Here is a 24,378-nt window from a genome sequence, read left to right as displayed (position 1 = left end):
GAACAACCCATATGGAAAAGATATATATAAATCTTATAAAGTTTGTATCTGTCTTGTGTGAAACTTGTATGAAAAGCATACAAGAGTGAAAACAGATATAAGATCCCTTGAAAAATTATATAAATGAAACTCGTATGTTTTGGATACTTACTCAAACAATATATGAAAGTAATGAAAATGTGGCCACTTTCATGAGTAAATCATATAAGCCTTACATGATTCACTATATGAAGCAAGCCAAATCTTATGCAAGTCTTTTATACGTTTTTTCTATTTATTTTCCATATGGGAATAAAAACATGCATTTATTATTGATTTGTTTTGGGTTTGTGAACAGCGGTTTATGCCAGCAGTCTCACTATATACTGTAATATAAGGAAGATGAAAAAAATAATATGATAAATCAATTTACATATCTGTGTTTTGATGCATGAGCAAAGTGAAGAAGCATTAAAGGCCTACTAAAAACAGTTTTTTGCTAGTCATCATAAATATCATTATTACTAATTTTCTTAAAATATGGTGATATAACTTTAAGACTGTAAATGTCCACCCCTAGTGGAGTAGGTTTTTCTGAAGCTTAATTAATGTTTGACCAAAATATCTTGACTTGTCATCTATTTTACTCTAAATAAGACCATAATTTACAAAAATAAAAAGCATTAGGAATTAGGGAAGATTTTAAACTTGTGATTTAGAACATAAACTATTTACTGAGGTCACACATCGGAGGAGCCCAGGATGTTTTCTCATAGACTAATTTACAATCAGCAACCCTCTGATTTACTCCTCTTTGAATCCACACCAATGTGGGTTAATGATTAATAAACTTACATACACTTACACTCTTTACAGAGAATAGATGACTCTAAATGGAATGGGGTAGATGAAGAAAAAGTCTAACCTGAACACTGAACCAACTGATACACGTAGATCTTCTGCAAAAAAAATCCAAACACAGAGTTTCATCTGGTTTTGTCTCCATTATTCATCATACAAGAGATCGCCGTCAGATTGTGCAGGCAGTCAGACAATACAGAGAATACAAAGGAGTCGATTTTAATTTCTGAAAGTAATGGTGTAAACCTCCATCTCTGAGACCACGTGCACCCATAATGGATCATATTTGTCCTTTGCCTTTCACAAATTCAGTAAAGAAGAAAATAATATGGTCGACTGTCCAATCAGCTTTTCAAAATTTGACATGAAATATCTCACAACTATTAAAAGTCTGTAGTTCAGCAGCCCAAACTGTGGCACATTTTGACCTTCCTACCCACCAACCCAGCAGGCGTCCGCTAGTCAAGGCTGCACAAACAGTGCTGCTCAAACACTTGTCATCATCCCTCATCAGCATCTTGATTGTTGAGGAGTACAGATCAGAGGGAATGTCCACATTCATCCAACGGCCTCTGATATGACAGCAAGGGTTTATGGGATAGCAACGCACGAGCCCTTCCCGCTTCACCTTGACCCCGCCACCCTGTTTCCACCACCGCCACTCTTCTCGTCTCAGCCTTTTTAGTCTGACCTCGTCATCCCAGGGCCTCTGGCCTCGCCTCTGACAGCTGAGTTATTACCATAATTACCCAGGAGGCATTGCAGGGATCGGCCACATGGCAGAGGCCGTCCATGTTTAACAGAATATTTGGGTGTTTTATCGGCTTTATTTCAGCCCCCGGGGCAGGTGATAGGAGACCTGGATGATAAGAAAACCACTCATGTGGGAAATGAAGAGGACCATTTCGTAGACAGAACCAAGAAGGGGATGACATATACTGTTAATGCAGCAGTCAGCAGTGCACATTTGTCATATATTCTCTAAGACAAGGTGCAAATATACTCATATATTAAATTTTCAACAGGAAAAACTTGTTGGCAATAAGTACAGTATCACTTAAAGCTTTAGAGAGATGTATATTAATATATACTCATCACCAGCCACTTTGTTAACTGCATCTGTTCAACTGCTCATTAACAAATTAAACAAAAAACAAACAATCACATGTGGACGTGGTCAAGACAACCTGCTAAAGTTCAATCTGAGCATCACATTGAGGAAGAACGGTGATTTATGTGGTTTTGAACATGTATGGTTGTTCCTGCCAGATGGACTGATTTGAATATTTCAGAAATTGCTGATCTACTGGGTTTTCCCCCACAACCATCTCAAGCGTTCATAGAGAACGGTCTGATATTCAGTGAGAGGCAGTTATCTGGATGAAAATTACTTGTTAATGCCAGAGGTGAATGGTCAGATTGTTTTGAGCTAATAGGAAGGCAAGAGTAACTGATATGCAGTAGAGTATTTCTAAATTGACAACTGTGACGCATATAGGCTACAGCAGCATTGAATAAGCAAAAAACTGGAAACCGAGAGTGGATGAAAATTGAAAGAAGATTAGAAATATGTTTTTGTGGTCTGATGAGTCTCAATTTATGCTGTGATAGTTGGATCATAGGTCCAGAATTTGGTATAAACAACAAGAATGCAGTGAAATGGCCTATTATTCATCCATCCAACCATCCACCTTTGGGTAATAGCCTTTTTTTTCAGTTTATTGTGCTTACAGCCTACTGAGATGGCACTGAATTCCCAATATCTAGATATCGGTCACAGATATTCCAGATATGCTTACCTCCACGCTACCATGCTGCCCATGGGAGGGAAGGATGGTGAGCAATTAGTTTCAAAAAGGTTTGGACAGGAACAATAAAAGTAGTGATAAATGTTCTGTAAGCCAAAACAAGCAGTCAAAAAAGTAACACAACTTTTTATGGTCTTTACCTTACACTATAAAGCACCTTGAGGTAACCGTTGTTTTGATTTGGCGCTGATTTGATTTTGTTCAATTCTGCAAAAAGCCCAGAAATGTTGACTTTTGAGAGGTGGGCAAAATTCAAACATCTAAAAAGTTTTAACTGTTTCTCAACAATATATTGCATAGGAGTTGAAGGTTTAGCCATGTACAGTGTATGTTAAATGAGTCTGTACACAAAGAAACTAATGCAGAACTGTCAAGAACTTTAGGCCAAAGAGGAACACAAACATGATTTTGAAGTGGAAATAACTGCATGGGCTGAGACATTTTTTTTCAAACAATTGTTGGTGGAAACAGATTGTCATAGTGCCCACAAATACATGTCAAAAAAGCACCAAAAAGACAAAAACATATACAAACAAAGGGAAAATGTCTTTTTTGGGCCTGTACTCATTTAAAATGCACTGGGGTGAACAGGATAATTGTCCTGTGGTTGGACAAGTCAAAATTTGAAAGTCTCTTTGGAAATAAACACAGCGGTTTCCAACATAAAAGGCTTTAGAGGGGGGGTTATACAGCTTTTTATCAGCACATAGTCCAAAAGCCAGAGTCAGTGATGGAATGGGTTTGTATTAGTACACATCAGACAGGTGACTAAACGTTTGGCTTTTAAAACTACAGCAACTGGTCTTGTGAGTTCCCAGTGATGTAAAGTTTAAAATTTTAGGGGAGTTATGGCGATTGGGACAATTTTTGAAATGGCCTCAAGTGGTTATCACAGGAGCTGCCACTTGTAGTAATCTACCTCCATCCTAATGTTACTGAAACGTGTTGCTGGCATCAAATTTAAAATAAGTAGACTGTTAAAAAAATGTATTAGACCGCCTGTAATAGAAACATAAAAACAAGAAAACTTTATTTTAGAAACCTGTCAACAATCTGTTTAAAACTAAGAATTATGGTGTTATTTATTAGACTAATTTGTTATCTATTTATTTACTATTTTCTAGTCAGGAATGCAAGTATATGACCGTAATTTGGATTCTTTTTTTTGTAAAAGCGTAAAGTTGAAAACTCATGGATATCAGCAGTAATTGTATTTGAGCATTAAAAATAAAATTCTAGTTAAAGAGCTTGAGAATATTGGTAGATTCACTATTACAGAAACATAAAAAATAATTTTAGCAATTACCAATATTTTTACGTCAGCTTATTGGTGTGGTCCTCCACAACAGTCCCAGTTTCTAATGTCGGAAAAGTAATTGCTTGGCTAAAATAATTGCAAATTATATTTTTATCAGCATTTATATTCTATTTGTTTTCAGGATAAGGAACTTCCGGTCTGTCTAAAATTCAGTTTTTAGCAGATTTGATATTAATATTATAGTACTGTTTTCCTTGTTACTTACCTAAAAAAATCACAAATACTCATGTTTCATATGTGACACAGGGTTAAAAACAGCAGCTCAGGTTAAACTGAACAAGTGTCATAAAAAGGTATTAAATAAAAACAGTAAAATTCCCCCTAAGGCAAAAAACCCCAAACAAAGAAAGGAAATCTTTGACAATGGCAAATAGCATGACAATATAAACACATTTTGAAATCCAGGTAAATATAAAACTATTTAAAGGTGCAGCTATATGCAATATTATTTAAAAAGCTCTTTTCCAAGCCATGTCTACACTGCCATTTCTAATGAGCCAGGAGGCTATGCATATTCATACTGCCAGAGTGAAAAGTACAGCACATCCTGCCATAGAGGGGGCACAGAGGTCACTGGCCTCAGGCCAATAACACACAGAGAGACAAAGATTATTACAGTAGGCGGACTTCTACTGGTGTCTGTATTTACGCTTAAGAGATCAGTCAAACTCACGGAGTGAACTATAGAAATGTGCACATTCACACAAGACTTCACCTGCTCAGGAAGGTCAACACATTAGCAATTCAGTGCATACAGTATTTAAAAATTTCTAGTCCGATATAGCTACCCATCAAACATGTCCGAGATGGCACTTAGCCGTGTGTGCCCGTGTCTTATTATGCAGACCCATCTGTGTGGGTTCAAAGGTCATGGCCAGGCCTGGCAGGGGCTACAGGTGAGCAGATGAGAACAGCAGGGGCTCGGTTTAATTTAGCTAAGCACTACAGGATGCAGTGCGCCCCTGTACCTGAGAAGGACGAGTTGAACTTTTCACACTGAGCCTCAGACTCATCATTTCGAGGAAAAACGAGTAATCGAGCCGAAAAAAGCTTCTGACATGGAATCTGTGTTTCTCCGTTGGCTGAGTTGTTTTGTATTTTGTGTGCGACTGATTCAGTGACAGACAAGCATATAAACACACAAAATCTGTGTACACACAGGGCTCTGTCACCAAATTGCCATCCCTTTTACCTCCCTTTCTTTCCTACTTCCTTTCTCCCTGTCTGACACACACGGAACCACAAAATACACACAGATGTATTGAAAGAAGTGTGTGTGTGGGTGTGTGTTATGGTGGTGTAAGGGTGTGAGGGAGAAAATCCCTAATCTGGCATGGACCAGCTTCCTGTCTAGACTCTGCATGAGGAGGCCAGCACTAACCTGGCCCATGCTGTGTGTGTCTATGTGCGTGTGTTACCATTGTGCTTGTGTGCAAGTGTGAGCACAAACCTACATTAGCTCTGTGTCTTAGAGAGAGTATTTGCACACTATCATTGCTTTTGTCCAAACAGGGAACAGTCGTTAACCTTTGGCCTGCCATATCTACTGTCCAATGTCTGTTTTTAATTGGCCTGTTTCCAGTAAAGCTCCTTTTTGTTTTCGCTATTATTTTGACACTTTCTTTACCATGTATGCCAAAACTGCTACAATTCCAAGAGCCAATTTCCTCATTATCCAGCTTGCAGCATTTACGGGAATACAGAGGTGGGGGAGTGGAGGGCTAAAGTTGGAGGGCAGTAGGGGGGGAAAAAAAGCCATATGCGGTTTTCTCTGAAATTCCATGAAAATAGCAAGGATAAGCTGGTAAAGGACTGGAGAATTCCCTTTCTTTCCTTATTCTTTGGCCTTCCTAATACAGGTGATCATCTTAAGAATGGTAAATGTGGTAACTTTTGTCCTAACTGCACAAAAACTAGGCTGAAACATAAGAAAGTTAAGTCACTGAAAAAGAATCCCTTGTGGTTTTTTGTAACACAATTAAACTGAGCTGAATCATAACTGGAATCGCTAAGAGCTTCTGCCATCAATCATTCGCACAACCCCTGCCATTAGTAATCACAACAAACATCACTGAGCACAGCAACTTTGTGCCATCTTACTCTCACAGAGTGCTAATCCAGAAATGCTAAGTGTGTTCAGCCTTAACCGTGACAGTATTTGTCTGGAGTGTGAATCAACATGCCGGGCGCTGCTATTTCATATTCATGCAGTGGCCCAATGACACCTTGTCCTTTGTTTTGCAAAAAGGCCTTAACTCAGCAGATCGTTTCCCCCTTTAGACCCAGATGTAAAGTGAACAGTCTTCACCTCTGTGACATCAGACCACCACAATATGCCATCTTATGGGAGCAAGCCGTCACAAAACCCTGCCAAAAACAAAAAACAAAAAAGTGACTACAAGAAGGGATAAATAATGATAAAGGTGATTTGTATAAGCAACAGAGAGACAGTTAAACGGAATAACTTGACGTGATGAGTGTTATTAGAGCAGTTTCTTAAAAAACAAGCATTTTTTTGATTGTTTTTTGTTTTATAGATGCCAACTTTTTTTGGTTCTTGCTTATTCTTCAGGTTTTTACCAAATAAGATTAGAGAAAGCACTGTTTGTACAACACAGTTCAAACTGGAAAAGGTTTATCAGGTGGAGGTGCCACGCTTCAGTAGCGGGCAAAACAAAAATGAATAAACAAAAGCAATAAAAGGACTTACATTCACAAGGATGTGGGAGGCTGAATCAGATCTGTGTCCTTCAGCAGATCAAAACCTTTTGGCTAACACTTTGGTCACATCAACAAAGCCATGGCAGTCAGCAGATTTGACATCCTCTGCCCCTTAGTGGAGAAAAAAATAATTAAAACGTGGATGGTTACTATAAAAACAGAATGAGAAATTATTTAGTAAAAAATGAATTTAACTAAATAGCTTCTTGTTCAGAAGTGTTTTTGATAACTGCATTTGGTCCCTAAAGGAATAAAAGAAAGATGTCACCAAAACATTGAAAGCCTATAAGGTGAGACTATGTCATAAAATCATTATAAAGTCGACAAAGTGGCTTTGTAATGTTCTTTATAGACCTAACCCTAGCAAAATTAATTCTGGAAACCTCCAGGGGAAGCCACCAGAGTTTTAGGACTTCCTGTGCAGCCACTAGAAATCCTCACCAAGACAGAAAGCAGTGAACTGAAAAAGGGGAGTGAAAAGAGAAATCATTTTTCCTGAATGGTTTCCTGTTGGTCAGCTTGTTCCTGTATTTTTCTCCCCGAGTGGACTGTTTACCTGCGTGCAGCCAAAGTGTGCTCTAACACGACTGCTTCCCACAGATTGCTGCATGTTCACATCCAGATGTGTGTGTTTATAAAGATCAGGCAGACGTTAGTTTACATTAGCTAGGATTTAAGCAGCCGTGCTCGTATTGAAGCAGCAAAACTCCTCAGTGCCTTGAAATGCATGGTGGTGCGTTTAGCGTTTCTAAATAAAATAAGCGTGTTACTTATTTTTAATTCGATAATTTCCCACCACTTGGAGATGTCAGTACAGTAATTAAAGCCGCCTGAAACCTCAAACATAACACAGACATAAGCATTTAACTTGTGTGTTTTAAGTACTGTACGCCATAAAAAAATAAACCTCAGACACATCAGTGACAAAATGACAGACAAACGTCTGCTGCTTCCACGTGATCTCACTTTAAGTCATCGTCTAGCTGCCATGTTTTTCCCTTTCTATGGACGTGTAGTAAGAGGGCTGATGACTAACACAGATGGTGGACAGATTAAATGATTCATTTGAGTCGTATGGCTGTGACATATACACATCATTGTCTCTACTGGTGTGAGTTTTAGGGGTCTCCTGTAGCATTCCTACACAACTGACTCTCTACGTATGACTCATAGACTTGTAACCTCCAGACGAAGCAGACTTTACTGTGCTGGCTGGCTTGTCTGCATGCTGTAGTAGGGAAATCTGGCAGGATGCTGCTTAGTATTTGGGGTTTGCCTGACTGTCTAGCCAGTCTGTGTGCGCGTGGTCAGATCAGTCTGTCTACAGAAGCATAATGAATCGCCACTTCACTCACAGAAGAGGTTACAAAGTTACGTTCACCACTCTGACAGCTATACTCAGCAGGAATCCCACCTACGTGACAGCAAAAAACCCCACAAAAAACAGGGCATACTTCTCTGTGTGGCTAAGAGCATGTGTTTTTATTTTCATCCTCGGATCTGTAGCTGCATTCCTTTTCCGTGTGTTGTGCGAGACGGAGAGATTGCCTGAGAGTGACTCACTTAAACCTGACCCAGCGGTGAGGTAATCACTGGAGGACGCTTCGAGTAAAAGTGAACTTTGATGATGGTGTCTGGGATTGTGTCTAAGAGTCCTACCCCGTCCAGACAGTTAAAATACTACAACGTGCATGTATGTATCCACATGTGTGTGTTTTAGGGCTTTAAGGTAATGCTTTTTGCCTCCTTAGGGAGTCCTCTCTTCACTTTGTTGTTCTCCATGTTCATGACCCTCTGATATAGACCCCCATATCCTCTCCACAAAGACTTAAGGAGCGCTGGAACCTATTTCAGTAGGTGGGGTGCACCTGTGTCACTTCAAGGGGGCCAGAGAGACTGAAAACCACACCAACAGGCAATTAAGAATCACCTGAAAGAACATATCATGCATGTCTTTGGATTACGGGAGAAAGCAGCATCTGGCAAATCCATCCAGGCACTGAGAGAGCATGCAAAGTGCACACACAGAAGCCTCAGGCAGGTTGAACCTACTGCACCTATCATCTCAACCCATTGTTATTGGTTTTGCTCTTGTTTGAGGTTCCATCAGGTTTTTGTGATACATTTACAGAACATCTAAATAAATCCTTATGTGAGAGCACAGTTTAGAGCACAGGTCTGCCTGTTGTTACATCTTCACTTAAAAATGAGTCCACTATAATTTAGATTTAGCTCTGGGGCTGTGTAAGATGCTTTCTTTCCTCCGCTCTTGTGTGTGGATTCAGACACTAACAGCAGATATTGTTTGTTATGCAGCATCACCTGCTGGCTTAATGGAGAATTGCCAAAGGATGAATAAGACAGCAGTGGGAGAGTTGCACAGCAGAGAGCTCCTTCAAAGCCATCAAAACAGGGAAAATGCTGAGATTCACCAGAGCATTATGGACAACAGCAAAGAGCAAAAACAAAGTCAAAAAATGCCTTTTTGTTTTGTCACAAATATCTCACATTCTCCCCCAAAGTCGTTTTCAAAAGTTCTTCTGATAAACTTGAGTCTTGTGCATTAAAGTATGCATAGAGCACTGTGGGTAAGCGGCTGAGAGAAACCAGAGACCTGGGTGTCTGCCTGAAAATACTCTGACAATAGCTATAGAAAAACTCTGCTCTTTTTGGGATCATACAAAAAAACCCAAACTCCCTAATTTAAGTTAATTTTGGGTTTGGATTGCTTACATATCGCTCCCGACATCAAGTTATAGATGAAGGCGTTTCAGCTGGAGTTTGGAGAGACTTTAGTTTGGAGATGGATTCAAGTAGACACAAAAATACATATATTTCTGTGACTAAAGTATCAAAAGCAGCAAAGACAGAGAATCTTGGTTATTAATGGACAAACAAAAAAATCTTCACCACAGTTAAAAGAGTTAAACAATAACTGCGATTCAGGGATACTTGGCATTCCTAACAAGTCAAAGAGTAAATGGAAGTCAGAGTTATTACATAAAGAGTATGAGCCATGTTTTTCTGAGAAGACATCTGGCTGTAAAAAATAAAACAGACAGTAAGTGGATTCACATCATAATTATGTTTTCACTATAATCTGCATATTTACCCAATAATGCTTCCCTGCAAAGTCAACCAATAAATGTGTATATGATACACCTGAGCTTACTCTTAATGCCAAATATTTACCAAGTTTGGCAATTGTATGAAATTATTCTTGCTATGCAAACTGGTGGACAAAATAAACACGGCGAAATGCCATGTTTGGGTACGGGGCCTCCAGTGTCTGACTGAGCTTCGACTTAAAATAGGTCTGAGAAATGTGAATATGCTCTATGAAAAGAGATAAAACAAGCTGGGTGAGGGGTGGAGGTGGGGGGCTGTAAATATATAATAACTTACAGGCTTCCAAGGCCTTCAGACATCAGCACAAAAACAAAAAAAAAATTCTGTGTGGATGGCGGTTTGCAGAGGGCATGGGAAAATCTGCGCTGACAGCGAGGAAACTTTGGTTCTTTTCAACAGTAATGTAATCACGTTGCCTGAAAGTGACGTTTCAAAAGGATCTATGTAATCTGAGTGCAACCTTGGACAACAACCGCTGCCCTGTTTTGTGCTGGTCTTTGTGGAAAGACTCCAACATCAGACAACAGAGCAAAACAAACACATACAAAAATACCCAACAGTGAATTATCACTTGTTATCTTTATGGATTTTTTTATGTGTAAACTTTGTGACCTCTATTTATTGCCATTGTTAAAGCTGCTACCACAACTTTCCTCCGGGGCTGTTTAGAGGGAAAGACAACACCAAACGTTTGTATCTGGACAATAAACACCACACAGTATTACATCCTTTTCAAGTGTAAGGCTCTTTGAGCAATTTGTTGGGGAAACAAAATTGGCAACTGCAAGTGGTACAACTTGCCACTAGGGGGCATACGACAGCAGACAATCAGAAGACGCACCAACTGAGATTTCAACACGGTTATAATTTACAGCGACGTACGACTATAAAGACACACGCGAACTCACACTCACACAAACGGGGACCACAAGACCAGACCTGAACACCACTTCAAATACCTTCGTAAACAAACAAATGTGGGCTGGAGCTTAAATTGTCCCTGCTGTTTGATGGGCCTGCCCGTGAAACTTGCTTATTATGTCAGAGTTGATGACTGGAGCGTTGCATTCACTGCCCGCTTACGTTTTGGGCGCTCCCGGGGACCCTCCTCCATCAAAACGTCAGAAACGACCGCTATAAAGCTCATGTGAGGCCATACCGACCGCTCAGAGTCGCATATACCTCGTTAACGGGACAACCTGCGGTCTGCCTCCTCTGAGACAATAAGGCGGCTCCACATTTAAGTGATACAGACTTAGAGGAGAAGTGTGCCAGGCTACCGGATAAATCTGCTGGAGTGAGTACAAGTATGCAAAAGACCAGATTGCTTGTTTCTACGGATCAGTTTCATATATGTGGGAGAGCGTCTTTTTCGGGACTTTGAATTGAGTTGTGTCTAATGGGCGAACACAAAATTGGATTTCCGCAGGCGAAGGGGACAAGAAAACGAATCAAGCGAGGAGTTTTTAAGCATTAGTTTCCAAGGGAAGTTTAGAGAAGCACAAGAAGAACCATAGGTCACAGGACTGTGATTTTGACGGATAGTTGACACGGACCCTGGTAGTCCTCCACACATTTCAACCATCGAGCGAACAAATGCAGAGAGAAAGATGCATTTGGGCAAGGCTTTACTGTTTGTCATCCTCCTCAACTGCGCAACTTTGAGCTCATCCCTGTCAACTTGTGCCACTGTGGATATTGACCATGTGAAAAGGAAGAGGGTCGAGGCGATACGGGGTCAAATTTTGAGCAAACTTCGGCTGACTAGTCCTCCACAATCCCTTGGACCGAGTAAAATCCCCTATCAAATCCAAGCGTTGTATAACAGCACCAAGGAGCTACTGGAGGAGTTGGGGAGGGATCGGCAGCAGAGTTGCGGTCAAGACAACACAGAGACAGAGTACTATGCCAAAGAGATATACAAATTCAACATGGACAACGGACCGCCGGAGAACAGTAAGTATCGCACTTTTTCAGACAGCCAAGCTGTCTTTCTCCAACTTGTGCCAGCCACCAACGTGTCCATAGTGCGTAATTACGCATCAAACGAAGAGTGTACGCCTAAACCCAGCGGCACAAGACTCAAAACAGCAATTATGTAATTCCGTTTCATTGACAGTTTTAGATTGATAAAATTTCTAGCTGGCAAAAGACTCTCTCAATTTTATGATATTATTTTTATTATAATATATATATTTTTATATTCCACGTTTAACTCCATTCAAGCCGTCCTCTCTTTTACAAACTAAATCCTCTTTTTTAGTGTTTGTGCTGGTAACTGGTTAGTGTCACATAATCATCGCAAACATAGAAAAAACAAATTCCCCTTTGGCAGATTAATGTTTAATTGTATAAAACTCTTCTCTGAATTTTTGTAAAACTAAAAGGCGAACAGAAAGCAGTGCCCTTGTGAATGATGTGCTTTATTTCTTTTGTGCTCGCCAACCTGTTTTATGTCTGAACCTGTGTTCCAGGAAGGCCACTCTCCTCCCACTCCTGACTCCACTCTTATTCGCTTTGTTTTTTTCCCCTCTCTATGGTTCATGTCTCCCATCCCAGATGTTCCCATTTCCTTTCCAGTCAGGTTCAAATGAGAGGGACATCTGCACAGGCAGATGGGGATGCCTATAGAAGAAGGAGTTGGAAAAGTTATCAGAAATGAGCAGGAAAAGCTAGACAGCAGGACCTCCCCATTAGCTGGGATAGAAGGACTCTTTTCTGGTTTAGAGTTTCTCTGCATGGGAGGAGTTGGCTCTTCTGTAGCCCTCATGCTGGTGCCACCCACTTGCCTATTGAGATGGCAGTGACCCCACTGGCCGTCTTGGCTAGTTAATTATGCTCGCGGGTGGCCCACGAGAATGAGATCACATACAGGACAGCTCAGGTTTAACTTTACTAAACCGTGTGTGAGGCTGAGCCCTAAACCCAATTAAGTCTAAAGACTATGCCAGCATCTCATATTGCCAGCAGGTATAGGTAATAAGTCATTACTTGGCTTAAAATGAGTTTAAATTTATATGTGAAATATTTGTTAAAATAACACATAAAGACTGCTTAGGCTCACATTATTTCCTCTACATGTGTTAAACCCATATTTGACTTTCTCCTCTATAGAATAAAAAGCTACGAACTGTAATTGGAAAACCTGTGCTGGAGGGACATGTGTCAGCACTTGAAGGAAATTCAAGTGGCATGTGGTCCGACTGAGTCTGGATTACCGAAAAAGCAGAATAGGATAACTGCTGTGCGTGTGCGAGAGGCGAAGCGGGCCTCATGGTCTAGAGCAAAGCCAAGACCATTGCATCACAGTCCCTTTGAAATCAACAGGTGTTTCTCAAAAGACCTACTTTCCCTCAGCAATGTTCTGTTTCAAATCTCACAAAATGGTTTTTGACAAAAACACCAGGAAATAGGCGCCTTGAGATGGTGGACTCGTAGCTGGATTTGAGAGCCACGGATGGTCTCGAGGTACGACAATGTGACGACAAAGATTTATATACGGTGTCCTGTTCACTGGTGTTTAAACAGAATAACACACGCCGATTGATGACAAAATCTTAAATACAAGAGTTGTATGTGTATGCCAGTGTTTTTTTTAATATGTCCAGTGTGATCTCATACTTGGAAATATGCATTCTGTCAATGCCCAGTATATCCACTTGTATTCATTCAGCCCCTAAACTGAGAGTGGGTAATGTGATTTTCATATGATGGAGAAGGAAAGATGATGAACTTTCAGATTGGTTGAGGTCCACTTTTGAATTTTGCAGGAAAGGAAAAAAAAAAGCAACGCAAACATCTTTTAGATTAAAACAACATTTAAAGCAATGTATTCTCCATGTTTATCCAGTTTACTTCTTCATACAAGACATACAAAACTCAAAACATAAGTTTTACCTCAATGGGAGCAAATGGGTAAGGTCCCCTCTGTTTTAACCCAGTTCATCAACAACTCAAGCAAATTTAAAACATGTCTTCTCCTGCAGAAAAATGCAGGGTTTTTTATGTATTTACTCAAAATCTATGTAACAGATGGAGACAAATCCCCATCTTCTTTAAGGTATGATGATGTGGCAAACTCTCCAACAAATCTTTCAAAATAAAAACAAATTACATCAGCTTTCATTGCCCTCGACACATACAGACGAAGCACTTTTTGATCTGCCACGCCTATCACCAGGATACCTTTTACAAAGCACCCCTAATCTCTTTTGTGTAATGATAAAGCTACAGTTAAAGTTAGATTAGATTCAGGTGCAGATAAGACTTGGGAAGGTTTTACTGAGAGACTGTTTTGTGTAATGTTGGGTAGAAACACTGTGACCCCTCTTAAAGTGACTCGAACACTTTGTAGCTCTTAGTGAAGCTTTGTTGTTGTGGTTACACCATTAGCTGCCCACTGACTGGTTTGTCCCACAATCTGCAGTCCATAGACAAGAAATAAAAACTCACTTTTGTGGCTAAGACTCCATGAATTTGATCCATCGTATTTAACAGTTTTACAGATGTCTCTTTTGATAATGGCGGTCTACGGGGAAAAAACGTTTTCTGGACCACAGGGACTGTTTTCAATTCAAATGCAAATGGGTACTTGGAAAGCATAGCAGCAAGACTGAGCAGTGGTGCAGTATCCGGCCCTGTTAATGCATTCATTAACTATACTCCCAAACCTCTACCGTGTCAGTTGTTTTTTCTTTTCAACGTCACATGACTTGTTTGTATCCAATTACGCTCTAGAGGTCTGTGTTATTTACCCTTGATTACACTTTAGAATGTACTGTCATTCATTAAAGGTGGCCACAGATTTTATTATCATTCCACAATAGGCACATGCTTGTGAATGACATCATGTATTACCACACGCCAAGAATACTGCATCTAGCTGCCAACATTAGATCCTATTATTTTTTGAGAATGAAATGACGTGTGACTAGCTGTTAGCTCGCGCCATCCTTTTTTTTGGGGTGGAATTCATAGCAGTGATGTCACGTTTCTCACGTAACCTACAGCGAGGAAGTGGGAATGTAAGTTTTACAAAATATCAAACCACTCCTTTAAGACAGTAGACTGTCAGTGATTACAAGCCACAGCGCCAATGGTGCTCCCTGCATGAGGCATAAGAGTGCTTGGAGGCTGACTTTGTGGAATGAAAATTTGAGTCTGGGCCAGTGACATCACGCGCTTTATCTCATTTACATACATTAGCTTTTTGATGGGGTTCAGAGGTAATAGGTTGACCTGTCAGTCTTGTGGCAGCCTTCTGCTTCATTTACACCTGCCACGGCCTCGAGTTGGTTCACAGAGCAGCCTTAAGGTCATTCAAATTACTGTGTTGAGAGTGTGGACAACAAGCATCGGAAAGATTTCCTTTTATAGCATGGTACTTATACAGAGTCTGGCATGTCTCAAGGACTGAGGTTGGGCTGTGGAGAAGTCATCATGGTCAGAAAGGGTTCAGGTCCAAAAAGTTGTCAGTGGGACTGAGGATAGGAAGGTTTTTGATACCAGATAGGTGAGGTCATACTTATCTAAATAATGCTATTTCAGTGACGACATTTTCATTTCCACCAAATATAGACAAAATGTGTTAGAGAAACACTGACAAGTTCTGATTAAGGTGTGCAGCAACACTAGTCGTTCACTGTGATAAACGTAGTGCCAGACACCACAGAACCACTATGGCCAAGATCGGATTTGAACTGTGTATCTTTATCTATACAAGGTCCATCTGTCTTATCTATCTACGGACATAAAATGCTTCTAAGCATGCTCCCTCACAAAACATTTGTTTTATTCTATTTGTTCCAGACGATCTGTCTTACTGCCCAAAAGGCATTACTTCTAAGGTTTTCCGTTTTAACATCTCCGCCATGGAGAGGAACGCCACCAACCTGTTCAGAGCAGAGTTTCGAGCGCTGAGAGTTCCAAACTCGACTGCCAAGAGGAATGAACAGCGGATTGAGCTCTACCAGGTGCGTAAAGGTACCGTTTCCTTGTCCTTCTACCTAGATAAAAGGCAGACCGCAAATACTTTTTCTGGATGTAATCTTTGTATACAAGGAAAAACAAACAAAAGAAAAATACCACTACAATTCTGAACTGTTGAGAAACCGGTCTTGAAATAGCTAGTCAGTTCTATTGTTATTTCAGGCTCCAACTAACAAAAAATAGACAATTATAACTCGATTGCAGTTAGGCTCTAGGTAACAAATAGATGAACAACTGAAAGGTTCAGCAGGCCTGCAAGATCTTTGCAGAACCGGGACAGTTAGCCACAGACAGTGTTATCGAAGAACAAGTAGTAGACATCTACAAATGTCTATAATGATCTTAATTATAGTTATGTGTAGATCTCTAGTACTGAATATTGTAGTTAATGTCCTTAATGCAATATTCTGTTATAAGGATCTAAGATAGGGGTGTCAAACATATGGCCTGGGGACCAGAGTTGGCCCAGAAAAGACTCCAATTCGGTCCACTCTTTGTTTTTGGAAACTGTGAAAAAGTTTTAACTGTAGCTTCTTAACTTTTACAACTTTTCCTGCTGATAAGGACCTCCCCAATGCTACACCAAAGTAACCGATACACAATTAAATGACAGAAAAATATACTATTAACATAGTACCCAGAGTTGGTATTAATCTTGGCAGTTAAAAGCATCATAGCAATCTGGTGTGTGTGCAGGTGCTTAGATACACATGGTTGGCATGTTGGTATTTACATGTATGCTGTGTTCTGTGGTTGGTTTTGTAAGATTTTGGTGTAAATAAATGATTTTGTTTAAAATCTGCCTTTTTATTTTCATAAAAATAGATCTGCCCAACCCACTGACCGAAAAACACCTGCAACATGGATTCAGATTAAACTTCATTGTCACACCACAGATTAACAAGTAAAAAGTGTGTGAAAAACCTATGGAAAAAAAGCTCTAGATTAGAAGGTCACAAGAAAAAAAAAAGAATAATTTAGATGTGTGCAAAATACAAAAAAAGAATGTCTGTCAATAAAATTAATAATAAATAAATAAACAGGTCATAACTTGTTCAGTGACTTAATAGCGGTTAGAAAAAAGCTCTTTTGCATCCTGCTCTGGTGACAGAGGAGGTATTTATAGCATGTTCTAGCCAAATAGCCAAATTCCACAGAAAAACCAGGGACCTGTAGCAACCTTGCCAAAAGTTAAGTAAATAATAACAGAAATAGTCAAATGTAAATTTATAGATCTTGTGCACATTCCCACATGTCTTTAGTTATAAAGAAACAAATACAAGCCAACAAAAATGGAAAGACAAGGTTTAGTCTGATTTTATCAAATGCAATAATACAGTCTCCTGGAACACTGCGAAAAGCAGCATTAATGGGGAATTTAACTAAAAGTAACTGACAGCTGTTATAATAGCAGAGTTGGCCTTTTGTTGATTAAAAATACATCTTTTGTTTAAGATATAGCACCATTAAATTTTAGCATATTGAGTCTGGCTGATGTAAGAAATGCATATTTTGTCATTTTTGTCTTTTGCCACTTCAAACCTTCTTCATCATTTGAACAGTTATGACATGATATGACTTATTATGCAAAGGTGGGAATTTGCATTTAGCTTAAAAACACCCCTTGCCTGCAGTCCGTCTACGTGCACACACGTATTTTGATAAATGTAGCTTTTCTATAGCTTTTAGCCTTTTCCAACACATAAATGGCATTTTACTGTCATTTTACGGTCACTGAAATTGGAGCTTTTGAAAAACCCCTTCCAGGGTGAAGATTTTAATCTAGGCAGGGAAATGAATGAGGAAAGTCAGATGTGTGAGTGTCAGATTTGTGTGTGCATTCATAGTTTCTGTATTCATAGTTTATTAATATATTGAATGCACTCTTTCCTCCACATGATTCACTATTATTGAACAATCAGAACAAGAACAACTAAAACAGTTAAGAAAAAAGGCTTCAGACCAACTATTTATTTTTGCTTCACAGATCGTGAGGCGAAATGAACACATTAGAAAGCAGCGCTTCATTGGAGCCAAGAATGTGCTGACCAAAGGTACCGCAGAATGGATTTCCTTTGATGTGACCGAAACAGTGCGGGAGTGGCTGATGAAGAGAGGTGAGCCTGAGATCTCCATATTTCCTCATTTCATAATAACTCAGAATTGTTATCATTAGGAATAATAAAGGATTACCATTAAGGTTAATGAAAGCTTGCCTTTTTTTAATTGCAGGATCTAATATGGGTTTGGAAATTAGTGTCCACTGTCCATGCCACACCTTCAGCCCAAATGGCGACATCATTGACAAGGAAAGTGAGGTCCTGGAGGTCAAGTTTAAAGGTGAGCTACAGTGAGATTTTGTCACATCAGTTTTTATATATACCCCCCCCCCACACAAACAAACAAACAAACAAAAAAACAAAAAAACAGTATATAGGATGGACATAGCTACTAGGGGTTTGTGCAAGTCATGTTTTATGCTCTGTGTGAGTTCTTACCATCCCTGCAATACATTTACATGGCAACATTTCATTGAATTCAATACACCTTTATTTATACAGCGCCAAATCACCAATAGTTGCCTCAAGGCAAAGACCCAACAATAGCACAAAGGAAACACAGAAAACCCCCTAAATTATATAACCCCTGATTAGCAAACGCTTTGGCGACAGTGGGAAGGAAAAACTCCCTTCTAACAGGAAGAAAGAAAGAAAATGTAATCTTCGTAATAACCAAATCACATCTTTATTGTGATAAATAATCAAAGGTTATTTACATAGAAATAATTTTTAAGCATAGATGCTTCAATTTGATGAATTGCAATACAGTACAAGTGCTCTTATATTATGGTGAATAATATTTAAGGTCTTTCTCAGATAAAAAAGGATGGATTTTTTCCACAGTTGTTAATAGTTGTGCACTTGGATCATGTTTATAATCAAGGTATTGATGAAGAGGAGGAGCACAGTCGCTTGGATCTGGATCACTTGAAGAGGAAAATGGAACAGAATCTCCCTCATCTCATCCTCATGATGATCCCGCCCCACCGCCTGGACACTCAGTCAACACGCCGACGCAAGAGAGCGCTGGACACAAACTACTGTTTCTCGTAAGGGGATTCACGCCAGTTTTAGCTAGTCCTTGAGAAATCTATTCTTAGTGCTGTCAAGTTTTAATGGTACTTTCATGTGCAGGAGCTTAAATATTTGATACAACAATTAAATATTAAGAGAACCTAAATGTTCCACTGAAAACATTTCTTGAGACTGACTATGTTTTTGTTGTTCCTCCTCATCACAGAAACACGGAGGAGAGCTGCTGTGTTCGCCGGCTGCACATTGATTTCCGCCGTGATTTGGACTGGAAGTGGATCCACGAGCCCAGTGGTTACGATGCCAACTACTGCTCTGGGCCATGCCCTTACCTGAGGAGCTCAGACACAACGCACAGCTCGGTAAGTGGGATTATGCTGAGGGAGTTTTGCACAGTAGAATTTACAGCAGCAGAAACAAAAATACCTTTAAGTACATCGTAGATTGCAGAAAAAAAAGCATCATAAATGTCAATGTTTTATATGTATATTCACTACAACTATACATGGTATTTTAAATTACAGTGTAAAAAACAAAATATAAAAAACTTGTCCATTTGATCACAAATCAATATATCTGATAAATATATCTGAAAGCTATCTTTCACAGTCAGAGTATAGGTATTGCATTGATTAAAATAAAAATGCCTTGGGCTGTAACTCTTCTAGCAGAAACTCTAGCCACTTTGCCACTGAATCTCCAGGCAGCTGTTTTGTGTTAACAAGACTGAGCCCTGTATTTAAACATGGGGAAAGAGCTATATTCTTTATTTGATATGTAAACTGAATGAATCCCCACCTGCTGGGGCATCCAGTCAAAAGAAAGTTGACTTTAGGGGAAAGGAAAAGAGCTACAGCTATGTTAGCCAGAAATTGGTTCCTTTCATGATTTTTTATGGTGGGGTTTTTTTTGTGTGTGTGTGTGTATCATGAACCTCATCTGTGCACTTGCATCAGTAGTAAACAAGGTATGCTTTATACACTCACGGGCTACTTCATTAGCTATACCTTGCTATTATCAGGTTGCACGCAGTTCTGATTCAACAAGGAGCTGGAAACCTTCCTCTGACATTTTGGTGGATATTGACATGACAGCATCACGCAGTTGCTGCAGATTTATCGCCTGCACATCCATGATGTGGATCTCCCATTCCACCACATCCCAAAGTTGGTTTATTGGATTAAGACCCGGTGACTGTGGAAGCCATTAGAGTACAGTGACCTTATTGTCATGTTGAGAGATACCTTGGTTGTAACAAGTGGTTTATTTGAATTGCTGCTGCCTTCCTATCAGCTCAAAGCAGTCTGGCCATTCTCCACTGATGTCTGATATAAACACAGTGTTTTTGCTTTTTTGCGTTGTTCATGTATAAAACATGGACGTACCTTGTGGGTCGGAAAACTCCATCAATGCAGAAGTGTCTTAAACGTGCATTCTATCTGAACGTCACCAGATGGCAATAGTTGTGGTTGCAAAAAGACTTCTGGCCCTATAGATGTCTATGGGAAAACAGCTTTCTGTCGTGACTTCCATAGTCACTTTTCTGCTAAGCTTGTAGGTCACTCTGCAGTCACTCTTTTTTCATATTGTTATTGTTTTTTGCCAGTGTACATCGTACAATGTTTCATGCACCATATGCATGCTATGAAACCACAAAGACATTGGCTTACGAGTTGACGAGTTGTCAGTCACAAGTTGTTAGGCGGTAAGCGTTTGGTTTCGCAGTCAGACCTGCCCAGCCTCGTCATGTCCAGTTTTGGCAACCAAGGTGGCGACATGGGAAGCCCTCGTCACGAGGCTTCAGAACAGGACTTCACAAACCACTGGGTGATGTCACTGTAGCTATGTTCATCTTTCATACTGATATTTGCCCAGAGTTGGTTATTTTCTCTTTTTCCCTTTTTCGGACTATTGTTTTAAAATTGTCCTAGAAATGGTTTGGTGGGAAAATCCCTGCCGGCCAGCACATTCTGAAATACTCAGACTAGCCTGTCTGGCACCAACAAACATGCCACGTTCACTGTTACTTAAATCACCCTTTTTCCCCCATTCTGATGCTCAGTTTGAACTTGAACAGGAGGTCATCGTCACCATGTTTACATGACTAAATGCACTGAGTTGCCGCCATGTGTTAGGCTGATTAGATATTGGCGTCAATGAGCAGTTGAACAGGTGTACCTAATGAAGTGGCTAGTGAGTGTATATTTCTCCAGTTTGGCTGTGAAAAACCAGATGTTTGGCTCTCTGGTAGAGGGGCAGAGGCTCTTTGCTGTTACTACTTTCTCTCATGGATTTCTGCGCAGAAGTCTTTGTGTGCCATGTCTCTGCCATGTAATATCACATAGGAAGAGACAGCAGAGATACACGGTACACAAAACAAATGTGAATTTTATAATTATTTAATTTCTATGTCCTATTCAATAGCTGCTGAGCCTCTACAACACTCTGAATCCAGAGGCATCCGCCTCCCCCTGCTGTGTCCCCCAAGACCTGGAACCCCTCACTATACTCTACTACTCTGGACGGACACCTAAAGTGGAGCAACTCTCCAACATGATTGTCAAGTCTTGCAAGTGTAGCTGAGAGGACATGAATGTGAGGCAGTGTGGCAGGATTTTACTCGGTACAGACCAAACCCATGCATGACTTTTGGACTTTTAGCTGTGACAAATACTTAAACTGTGGCCTCATGGCTTAGATTTGAAGACCACTCAGGAGGTGGCACATTTTTAACGATGCAGATTTTCTCAAAAAACAAAAAACCCCAAAACAAACAAACTTGATATTTTGATACTAATTTTTATTGTTTCCCTCAATTGGTTCTGGTTGACAAGTAAAGTAGTTTAATTTGAATCTAACTAAAAAAATAGTCCCAAATAAGACTTGAGCTTAAAATATTTCCCCCTATATTTGTGAGGATGGACAACATACTTTAGAGGCTAGATTGACAAGGGCACCTATTTGTGACAAAATGAAAGAAATTAAAATAAAAACAACAAAAAAACTAACTATAGCTGCTTCATTGATAATTACTCAAAGAGGGCTACGTTGTAGTATTTTTGTGTAACTCTTTCTTGAATCTAGCCTTGATTTTACATTGTTAGTCGTCACAAATATAGACAGGTCTCTTCTTTCAGGCCCAATTTTCCCTTAAACTTGCCTTAAATTCCCTTCACTTCAAACAGTGGGCATTATCTTCAAACACAAAAGGAGAAAGGACAGACTTGCTGCTGTATCCAAAGCCATAGCTGTGGTCAGGGAAAAGGAGAGCTGAGAGAGAATGCCTGCTGGATTTGCAATGGAAAGTCAATGAACAAAGAAGGTTGAGCCAAGCTTTTCTTTTTTTGGCCAGCCAGCAGCAATGGTCTCGTTTTTATTTTTTTTTCTCGGTGAATCTATTAAAACGAATGGAAGAAGAAGAAGAAGAGGGGACCTGTATGGAAGGGAAGAACTGTGATGGAAACTAGCCACGAGCACACTGCCATTCACTGGAAGTTTTCATCTTTAACAGGTTCACATTATTTTTGGGACATCAAAGAATATACTGGAAAAGAACACGTGTTATGCAACAGGTTTTTATGAGACTTCTTTTACATTAATAGCAGATTTAGTCTGTTATGCAACTTGTCGTATAGTGATTGTTTCACTAACTGGGAAGAAGATTGACGTGTAACAGTTTTATATTAAACTGTGGGTACTGTTACATTTCCTTTGTGATTTAGAAAGAATATGCAACATTATTGTCCATATAGGAGTTTAACCTGTTATGTGGAATCCCCTTATTTGTCTGACTAAAGGCCATTTTTTTAGTGCAGCTGTTTTCTTCTATTTCTTTTGTCTCCTGTCAACTCACCTGTCACCCTTCACTCCAGCCCGCTGACAAGGAATTTACATGTGCAGTCTGGGCTTCCCAAAACATTGCAGTCTTTCATTCCCTTTTGCTCTGTCTCTGTTTGTTTTGGTGCTCTCTTACAGTGTGAAGTCCTAATGGAACAGAAATGAAGAGGGAGTGGAGGAAAAGTTATAACATGACAGTGGCCTGATGTACAGTTAGACCTCATTTTCTCCAACTCATTTCTGAATCCCTGTACTGTTTGACATTTGCCCAATCGCAGTCATCTAGCTTTTAGGTGACATTTACATCATGTTGTTGTTTTTTTGTTTGGTTTTTTTGGCAGTCATGTTGTTTGATAAAATGATTGTTATTAAAAAGACATCATGCAAAAGTCTATGAGCCCCTTCTTAAAGCGTAACGTTCAAATCTGTGCAAACATTTAACTCCAAATTAGGAGATGATGAATGTATGAACTGTTCTTGTCTGCCTTATTGAAATGTCATTTAAAATGCTATTTTCACATAATGTTTTGGCTCCATGCAAACATCATTTTTCTTTCTTGAATCTCACCAACCCCACCTGTTTCCTGCAGGCGCATGCACAGCCTTTTCTTTTTTTTTTAAACCAGAGTGATAAATTCAAGTTTCTCAGGGGTTACTGCTTAACAGCTTTCCCAGGCAAAAAGCAATTACTCTTATTTTAAGAGCGTATTACTGCACAGGCATCTCTTTATTTCCTTGTTTTTCATAAAATGGATAGCATAAATCACGCAAAAAAACTGAAAAAAAGGCATATTACATTCAGTACCGCCTCATACCTAGGTATGTGTTCTCCTCAGAGTTTGATACTTGCTTTCAGTAGTAGAGCCAGACACTTTTTACAGCGGTGCCTAAGCTCATGCTATTACTTGCAGTACTGTGTAAAAGTCACACGCCACCCCTTATTTCTTTGTAGTTTACTAGGAAAATAGGACATAGGTGCAACAAGGTATCGAAACACACAAAAACATTATTTGATATAAAACCCTTTTTTATTCAACACAGCCTGAACTCTCTTAGTCAAGCTTTCTTGTCATTTCTTTAAGGAGTCTTCAGGAATATTTCTCCAGACTACTTGAAAGACATTCTTTGGATGTTGGCTGCCTTGGCTTCTTGTTCTCTGTCAAGATGATCCCACTGCTTCAATTATTATTAACATCCAAGTTCTGGGAAGGTCAATCCATGACTGATAGTGTTCGTTTGTGTGCTCTTTCTATCCAGGTAACAAAGCCGCTGCCAATCTGATACTTTGCAGGTGGTATAACATGCTGGATCAAAATCTTATGGTACTTTTTTGTGTTCATAATTCCATCAATTTTGACAAGATCTCCAACACCACTGTCTGAAATGCAGCTCCAAACCATGACAGAGCCTCTCCCATGTTTTACAGATGACTGTAGAAACTCATTGTTAAACCTCGACCTCCTCGATACATATTGATTGCAAATTTAATCAGACCTGCTGCCACTGATTTCCAGTCAAGTTCTTGTGTAATGTATCATATCTTAGCCTTTTCTCCATATTTTCTTTCTCTAGGAATGGCTTCTTGATAGCCATCCTTCCATTTTTTCCTATTTCTTAAGGAAATGATTTTCAGATACTGTCATCT

At 39.6% G+C, this 24,378-nt stretch overlaps 1 protein-coding gene across 1 annotated transcript; it reads left to right on the top strand.

Moving 5' to 3' along the window:
• Positions 1–10,748: 10,748 nt before the first annotated feature.
• LOC113006793 (transforming growth factor beta-3-like) lies at positions 10,749–23,125 on the top strand. The gene is made up of 7 exons (XM_026142975.1): positions 10,749–11,772; positions 15,625–15,788; positions 17,792–17,921; positions 18,037–18,144; positions 18,748–18,913; positions 19,105–19,258; positions 21,321–23,125. The coding sequence occupies exons 1-7, from the start codon at positions 11,427–11,429 to the stop codon at positions 21,477–21,479; spliced, it is 1,227 nt and encodes a 408-aa protein (XP_025998760.1). The 5' UTR covers positions 10,749–11,426; the 3' UTR covers positions 21,480–23,125.
• Positions 23,126–24,378: the final 1,253 nt, after the last annotated feature.

Source organism: Astatotilapia calliptera, chromosome 15 (assembly GCF_900246225.1).
Source record: "Astatotilapia calliptera chromosome 15, fAstCal1.2, whole genome shotgun sequence".
Classification (NCBI taxonomy): domain Eukaryota; kingdom Metazoa; phylum Chordata; class Actinopteri; order Cichliformes; family Cichlidae; genus Astatotilapia; species Astatotilapia calliptera.
The sequence above is the reverse complement of the archived record's forward strand: the minus strand, read 5'-3'. Positions and strand labels throughout refer to the sequence as shown.

Excerpts from the sequence above, each read along its gene's own strand:
- LOC113006793 (XM_026142975.1), top strand. The coding sequence starts at position 11,427 with ATGCATTTGGGCAAGGCTTTACTGTTTGTCATCCTCCTCAACTGCGCA. Across the intron at positions 18,145-18,747 it reads CCTGGAGGTCAAGTTTAAAG|GTATTGATGAAGAGGAGGAG; the intron begins GTGAGCTACAGT and ends TTTATAATCAAG. Across the intron at positions 19,259-21,320 it reads CAGACACAACGCACAGCTCG|CTGCTGAGCCTCTACAACAC; the intron begins GTAAGTGGGATT and ends CCTATTCAATAG.